This window comes from Miscanthus floridulus, chromosome 1 (genome assembly GCF_019320115.1).
Source record: "Miscanthus floridulus cultivar M001 chromosome 1, ASM1932011v1, whole genome shotgun sequence".
Taxonomy (NCBI): domain Eukaryota; kingdom Viridiplantae; phylum Streptophyta; class Magnoliopsida; order Poales; family Poaceae; genus Miscanthus; species Miscanthus floridulus.
The window spans coordinates 67,753,714-67,762,197 of NC_089580.1; the positions used below are offsets into that span (position 1 = coordinate 67,753,714).

Below are 8,484 nucleotides of genomic sequence, written 5' to 3' on the forward strand. Positions count from 1 at the left end.
TTGACAGGACGGCCGCCTGAGTTTCTCGCTGTGTCGGCTCAGATGACTAGTGCCACTGTGCCGGCCCAAACCACTTTGGCCCATCCGAATTCGGGTCACGGCTCAGTTTGGCCCATTCTACCACGATTCATTCGCATTGATTGTGAATTCGTGGTCCTACTTACCTGGAACTGGAAGGCGGAGAAGCCCGTGGCGGGGCGATGGATTTGTGTGCCTTTTGTTGGGCTTATAGTATACCTCAGCTTACTGCGTAAATTAATTTTATGTTTTTTTTCTAGCATAGTCTACATGCTCTGTTTTAGAAACAACTCTAAAATACACGCAGCATGAGTCTTGATTTGTGGATCACATCATAAGCGCAATGGTGAAAATGGATCAAAAAATAGATATTTGATGAGAGAGTTGTGATCACATTAAGAAAATAAAACACAATATGTATGATGACGTCATCACGGTAGCAACTGTTTGCTAGCTTACGTTAGGCTCTACGTGAGACTAATGACCTCCCAATATTTTCTTTTACAACTGGCCAATTATTTCTAGTACATGTGGATAATTACATATTTGTTGGTAGCTGGTTTGTTGGGAATCATGTTGTTAGGGATTTGTTTCACAAACTGAAATTCTTACAGATTTAATAAAATTGTTGGAAAATATATAAAAAAACATAATAGAAAGGTTGGCCACTTGATAAAAACTCGACAAAAATCCTGGTTACTCATAAAAAATTTGGAAAAAATTACATTTCTTATAGTGTGGCAAAAATACACTAACCTGGTTGTCTTTTTCTTAGGCAATAATACTTTTGTGATAAAAAACACAAGTGGACAGGAGGAGCTCAGTGGAGGCGAAACTGGGCTCTGGCCCCTGCTTGCCTGCAATCCGGTAGTCTGGCAGCCTGTTCGGTTGGCTGGTTCGTATCGTTGTTGGTTCATGAAGAAGTACTGCTGACTGATTTATGTGAGAGAAAAATATTGTTCCGGCTGGAAATTTACAATCGTTTACGACAAGCCACAGCGAAACGAACAGGCTGTACAATAGAAATGCAAGTGGAGAAGGGGATCACGAAACACGTTATCTGTAAAGGGTCATGACTAATCCCCATACAAAATGAAAATGCTCCATAGCAGTTTAGTTCATCCCCGATCCAAGAGGATCGAAGGAGATTAAATGGAATTGACGAGGATTTTGATTTGTAGGGAGTAAAATCCCTCTTAATCCCCTTCAAATCCCTTGGATTGGGGATTATCCGAACAAGCCCTTAGGCATCATTTAGCATGTTCGGTCTCTTGAAAAAATATCATGGGAGGAGGTGATTATGATTGTCCTGAGAAATATGTTTTTCTGGTTTATAAAATCTAGTAGAATCTAACTCTATACATTTTGTTGATTCCGACACTAAATTGTTTGTTAGAGAATCTCCCGTTTCTTTCAAGAAGAAATGGTTCTTGTTTGGCAGAACTGTGGGTGCTTGTTCCCAGACGAGTTCGCTCAGCCTCGCCGGTGTTAGCCAGGTCGGGCGAGCCAATTTAGCTTGCTTGGGCTAGCAAGGGCTACAACTTTTGAACTTTTAGTATGTTCGCTTGTTGGTTTTAGTTAGGGCTTATCAGTCAGTTAACAGTATTTTTTTCTCACAACAAATCAGCATCAGGTGTGCTTATCAGCTCAGAAACCAATAGTTCGCCGAACTTCCAAACGTGTACCATTTTGTTCCCTTTTTTAAATTATATGGGCGCAAGCCCCTCCAGTACTCTATAGCATAGCTAGGCAAAGCGGTACAGGACCCAGCCTTGAAGCCAAGCACGCCCTATGATGCTTCTCAAGACAAACGGTTAACTCCTACTATCAAACAGGCTACGTCATGAATGGCAGTTCGATGAGTCCGTCTGACCGTCTCGATGATGGCAGAGCATCTGCCCTGAATCGGTACGTGAGGAAATCCGCAGTGTTTTTTTTTTAGCCGGGATCGGCGACAAAAAGTTGCAGGCATCATCATTTTCGGCCGGAACCGCGATAGCCGGCCCGGGCCGGCGCCGGCCATGTCCGACGTCGAGTCGCAATGAGCAGAGACGGGGCCCCACCTCGCAAAGCCGCTGTTGCGGCACGGGCGAAGCAAAACAAAGCTGGACGGACGGAATGGACGGTGGAGGTGGAGCCATACGATAGGCGAGGCCCGCATGTCGTAGCTGAGCGAGTGCGCGGGAGACATGACGTCGCGTCGCCATCTCGCGCGCCGGGCCCGAAGGGCCGCGAGAGGCGCGGAGCCGACCCTGCGAACGTCGGAGGAGCCGGACGGGAGGAGTGCGCAAACGGGACGCGGCGGCCCGGGTGACGACGTCACTGTGCCCGCACCTCTTGTCGCCTTGCTGAGCGTAGGCACGCCTCGGGCATCCTTCACGCCTTCGTTTGAACTTATACGCCAGGGCCTTGTTTAGCCCTTGTTTAGTTCGCGAAAAGTTTTCCCAAAAAGTGCTACTGTATCCGTCACATCGAATCTTGCGGTACGTGCATGGAGCATTAAATGTAGACGAAAATAAAAACTAATTGCATAGTTTGGTTGGAAATTGCGAGACGAACGTTTTGAGTTTAATTAGTCCATGATTGAACACTAATTGCCAAATAAAAACGAAAGTGCTACAGTAGCCAAATTTCGCACTTTTCGCGAACTAAACACGCGCTTAGATTACCTCCAAATTCCAAAGTTTTTTCACGCTCTCTCCATCACATCAATTTTTGGACGCATGCATGGAGCATTAAATGTAAGTAAAAAAAAACTAATTGTACAGTTTGGTTGTAAATCACGAGACGAATCTTTTGAGCCTAGTTAGTCCATGATCAGACAAAGTTTGTCAAATACAAACGAAACGTGCTACAGTGTCCAGATTGCAAAAATTTGCAATCTAAACAAGGCCCAGACTTATCAGTTAGGATCTACATTATTTTTCTCTCACGACAAAACAGTTTTAACCGACTTTAATACCAACTGAACAGACCCAGAACTCGCCATGCGTGAAAGCACTAGGCACTGCGCTCGAGACCAAACAGGCTTTAATACCAACCGAACAGGCCCAGAACTCGCCATGCGTGAAAGCACTAAGGCACTGCGCGTGAGACCATGTCCGGCGACGGCGAGGCAGCGAGCTGATGATATTTCGTTCGCGGAGATGGTAGGGGCGAGAGCAAGTGAACGGGCAAGGGTGCCAAGTAACCAGCCGTGGCCCGTGGGCAGGGGCGGATTCAGAACGGGGCTGCGCCCCGGGCTGAGCGGCTGATTCACGTTCAAAACAGTCTGATCTTGTTTCCTAGGCCTCCTTTTGTTTAATTAAGATCATAGTTTTTTTAGGTTAAACACAACATATGTTAAATAGGCTACATAGACTCGCTCCGGGAAGCAGCCCGGGCAGTCCGGGCCCTGGATCCGCCCCTGCCCGTGGGTAGCAGCATACTAGCATCACAGCGGGTAGGGCGCACCTGTATTAAGTCAGAAAGCCTTAGATATGAGGTTACCGCAGTTCGTGGCTTTAGCAAATTTCAGACCTCGTTCTAGGACGGAAGAAATTTTGGCTTTAAATACAGCTGTTCATTTGGAAATACGGAAATTTTGTTCATATATTCTTCTGAGATTTGATGGTTTTTGTGGATGAATACTGGAGAAAGATATAACAAACCAAAATCCCAATCCCTGAGTTGGAGCACATAGGAGCCTAAATGATTGGTTGTTTATACGTGTTCTAATAATCTAACCTGGTTCGCATCATATAGTCCGAATGCATGCAATGGCTCACTGTTTTGGTTGTCTGTTTCTTATTATTAGCCTAGCTCATAAAAGATACTACCGTTTAGTTGTCTTAAAATAATATAAGGTTATGACCATGATTATTTTGTGTAATTATACAATCTTGAAGTCTTTAGTTTATCTTATTATGCCTTAAAATTCTATAAAATACCACTTGTTCAGTTGGTTGGGTTCCTTGTGGTGGAACGGTCCACTTGGTTTAAGTCCTCGACTTGACACGTATGCTCGTATTTTTCTAGATTTATTCTAGGATTTAACGGTGTGCTTTCAGTGGTAAGCGACGTCCTCGTGGACAGCGAGGTGCTTGTGGTGATTTCGTGAATCTCGAGATTTGTTGGTTCAGTGCTTTAAAAGTGCTCATAGGGATATGATTTACGTATGTGTGTTTGTATGAGTGAGTATGCGTGCTTGTTGTGACCATCTATGTTGTACTGCCTAATCCTAAAAAAATAACATCATTAGTTGGGTAAACATTAGAGACGGGCGTTTTCTATCAACTGAGGCAGGGAATTTATTTTATGTCATTTATAAATGATTTCTAGAAAACCCCAAAAAACTAATAAAAATATTGAGTCTTACGTAGGAATCAAACCCACAAACAAATACTCATTTTTTTATATCACAACCTAATGCTCAGCCATACACCTGACTACCGCTACACCACAAACTCAATTGCGAGTTTGTATGGAATGCCATCTGTTTATATCAATATTTCGTAATCCTATATTAAATATTTTACTACTAAATGATCTCAAATAAAAAAAAGTTTGAACTACAAAGTTTTAAATCTTGTCAAGTACAACAACTTTAGTATAGGATATGTCTCCATCGGAGATTGCTGGAAAAATTCAAAAATTTGAATATCAAAATATATAAATTTAAAATAAATATTTGAGACACTTAAAAATTTCAAATAAAAAATTATCAACAACATTAAAGGTAGTTTAGCAACTCTAAATTTTAAATTTCAAAATTTATGAACTTACGACATATATTTGAGACTCTAAACGACTTTAAATAAAAAAAATTCAACTTTAAGTTGTAGATTATATTTAGAACTACAACTTTGGTATAGACTATCAGCGTGTTCGGCTCAGCTTGTCTTAGCTTGTTTCAGCTTATTCTCTCTCACAAAACACTATTGAATCAGCCAAAATCAGCCAGAACATCTGTGGTTGTTTGAAAATTTTAAATTTCAAAACCCATGAACTTAAAATAATATTGTAGGACTCTTAACAATTTTAAATGAAAAACTTTTCACCTACAAAGTTGTAGATTATGTTGAGAACTACAACTTTGATATAAAGCTTATCTTCCTCTAAGTTCATATGAAAAAGTTGTGAATTATTTTTTTATGCAACTATTTATAGAGATGAGGCATCTTAAGACATCTACCAGCGTAAATCGATTTTTAGAGACAACCACTTAGAATGACCGCATCTAAAAATCATCAATTAACATAGGACTGTCTTAAGATATCCACCTCTAAAAATCAATTTACGGAGACGGACGTCTAAGACGATCGCCTCCGTTAATCAATGATTTTCAGAGACGATCGCATTAGCACGCCTGTCTCCGTAAATGATTTTAGAGATGGACAATTTCTCGGAGGCCCTCTAGCCATTTACGAAGACGGTCATTAGGTGTGTCCACCTAATTAGAGAGCCTATTTTCTAAAATCATTTTTAGTGATGTTTGGGCCCATTTTAGATGAAGGATGACATAGGAAAAAACCACATGTTAATTACTGAGTCCACACAAGTCAGCATTTTATGTGTCTTTGTTTAATGTGAATCCACTTGGATTCTCCTGTTCTAATTCTTGTGTTCCAAACAATTATTCATATATTTTCTTTATTTATGTTTTCCTTTTTTCTCTATTTTGCCAACAATACATCCATATCCTATTACTGTGTATTTCTCGGTATCAAAACACGGCCTGAGCTACGAGGAAGATGAAATGTGCGGGTTGCTCCTTCCTGTCACGCTGCTAAAAATAGTACTCCTGGGTCCCTGTCTGCTTTAGGCCCTGTTTAGATCTCACCCAAAAACCAAAAATTTTCAAGATTCTCCGTCACATCAAATCTTGCGGCACATGCATGGAGCATTAAATGTAGGTAAAAAGAATAACTAATTGCACAGTTTGCCTGTAATTGGCGAGACGAATCTTTTAAGCCTAAATATTTCATAATTGGACAATTTTTGCCAAATACAAACGAAAGTGCTACAGTAGCCAAAAGCCAAAAAAAAAAAAAAAAATCGGAACTAAACGCGTCCTTACTTTCTTGCTCTCGCTTGCATTTGCACGTCAGCTCGTGTCAGAAGTCAGATCACTATCGCGTAGATCCCTCTCAACTGTTTGTCCAGATGATAGTGGAGTACATATTCTTTCGAGAATAATATACTATAACAGTAAATTATAAATTATAATAACAAGTTATAACGCGAGAAAAAGAACCGTGGCTCAAAAATATTTTGTACGGTAAATCATGTTTTCCTTTTGTACGCCAACAGAAGAATTAACAAAGTACGCTCGTGAATAACGTGAACACATTTCACCATCTACTACAAATTACACCCGAAAAGGAAATTCAACCCATTACTTTTCAACCGGACTAGAAGTCTCGTTCCTTACTTCTATTCCAAATTTGACTTCACACACGCATAAAAGTACAACGATAATTCATCTCGTCATTCACTGGTCACTGCTTTGCCGTTCCGGCCTATATATAAGGAGAGGCCCAAAGTTTAAGCCAACCCAAGCCAGCTGAAAACTTTGAATTCTACAAGCTTGATCCAATAATAAACGTTGGAGTACATACATTGTATTAGCAGCAGCATCGCGTAGGCGTAGCCATGATGACAAGAAAAGTGGCCGCGGGAGCCAGCGGGGAGTCGGAGGAGATGAAGCGGAGGAACGCCGAGCTCGAGAAGGCCGTTGCGGAGGCGGCGGCGAGGGAGGAGCGGCTGCGGCGGGAGCTGGAGGCGGCGCTGGCGCGGCTGGCCGTGACCGAGGAGGCCGAGGAGCGCCTGTGCGTGCAGCTCGGCGAGCTGGAGGCCGAGGCCGTGGAGCAGGCCATCGAGTACCAGGAGCGTGTCAGGGCGCTGTCCGAGCGCCTCGCCTTCGTCGACGGCGTGCTCAGGTCCTCCGGGATCCGGGGCTTCGCCGCCGGCGGCGTCACGACCTCGAGGATGGATTGATCGATCGATCGAGCTGTACGGTGTGTGTAATCAGTAATCACCGGGAAAACTGGCTGCTCCTGAACGATCGACGGGTAGTATATTATTAGTTAGCTTGATAGCTTGAGAGATGTAGACAAGGCAGTAAAGAAATCAGTGGCTACTGATCTGCTTTCTAGTTCGCTGGTTTTATTGTAATTTATAAGATCGGATCGGTCTTTGCCCTCTGCTCTATTTTTAAAGAAAAAAAAATCAGTCAACCGATCTAATTCACTGGCTTTTTGATGGCCGGCAACTCAACGTGCAATTAGAAAAAAGGATCTAACTAGTTGTATTGGATAGCTAAAAATCACCCAACATCAATAAGATGGCTTCGCGATGTGTTAGGCAAAAACTTCTATGTAAGGTTGAAAAAATGCCAAATCTAAGGTGATACAAAGTGACAAAAGGGAAGAGTTAGACTCAGCTAGCAATGAAACTTCAAATCAGCTGACCTTAATTGCTACGACCGGATCAGAGTTCTTCTACATGGAAGTATGTCCAGAACCCACCTTCTCCGACAAAGCCGGAGCGCGACTAACAAAGCAACCAAGGATGATGCCAGCTCTTTCGAGAGAGAGACGTGACGTCGTCCCGTGTCTTCTCGGCCAAGCTGTTACTTGCTTCCACACTTAAACCTAAAATGACATCGGCTTTCTTCTACTTTCATCGAAGCTGGTAGATAAGGCAGCTGAATTGAGGATGATCTATACAGAAAACCAACTGGATATACCTTTTTTCACTTTTAACACATACTAGGTCAAATGCAAAACTATGAAAAGATCTCAGGCGTTACTAGCGCCTGGACGTGCGTCCGGACGCCCGCAACTACTTGTTTCCCGTGCGTAGCGAGCGGACAGGGCGGATCTCAGCTTGCTCTGGGGCCACCACGCGAGCATCGTGCCGCCGTCAGCCCACCTGGGGCCACCACCTCCCGGGGCGTTTGCGTGCTTGTCGGGTATGGTTTCCCGCCGAGCTTGAACTGTCGCGATGGAGGGAAGGGAAGGGAGGGGATGGAGAGGAGTGAGCGAGGCGCGTTGTGTGAGGAAGGCACGAGGTAGGAGCCGAAGCTCTGCGGCAGGCCGCTGTCCGCCAGCCACCGACGCCATTGCAACATGTGGGACACCCGATCTACTTTTAAAACTTTCACAACATACGTATGAAGACAGATGAAATATTTGAAACATGCGTCTGAAATTGTCGGTGTTTTGGTCTGGCGGGTCCTCAATCGACTAGTGAAAGTGTACTGCGTGCCCCTAATATAGGATGGTGATGCAAAGACACACAAGGTTTATACTGGTTCAGGCGATAGGTGCCCTACGTCCAGTCTGAGAGAGCGATCTTGTATTCCTTGCACCGAGGTGCTTGTAGTAGGGGCTTACAAGCTGAGCGAGAGAGAGCTAGTCCCTGGTCTCTGCGTAGAGTGGCGTGGGTTGCTTGAGATGTTGATCTCTTGCAGTGAGGGAGCGT

General features: G+C 43.5%; 1 protein-coding gene across 1 annotated transcript; it reads left to right on the plus strand.

Annotated features, from left to right (window-relative positions):
- The first annotated feature begins 6,535 nt into the window (after positions 1–6,535).
- LOC136486284 (protein RESPONSE TO LOW SULFUR 2-like) lies at positions 6,536–7,244 on the plus strand. The gene has a single exon (XM_066483159.1). It carries the CDS (start codon positions 6,652–6,654, stop codon positions 6,994–6,996), a length of 345 nt encoding a protein of 114 aa, XP_066339256.1. The 5' UTR covers positions 6,536–6,651; the 3' UTR covers positions 6,997–7,244.
- Positions 7,245–8,484: the final 1,240 nt, after the last annotated feature.

What these genes read in the sequence shown, in the direction of transcription:
- LOC136486284 (XM_066483159.1), top strand. Translation starts at nt 6,652, where the DNA reads ATGATGACAAGAAAAGTGGCCGCGGGAGCCAGCGGGGAGTCGGAGGAG.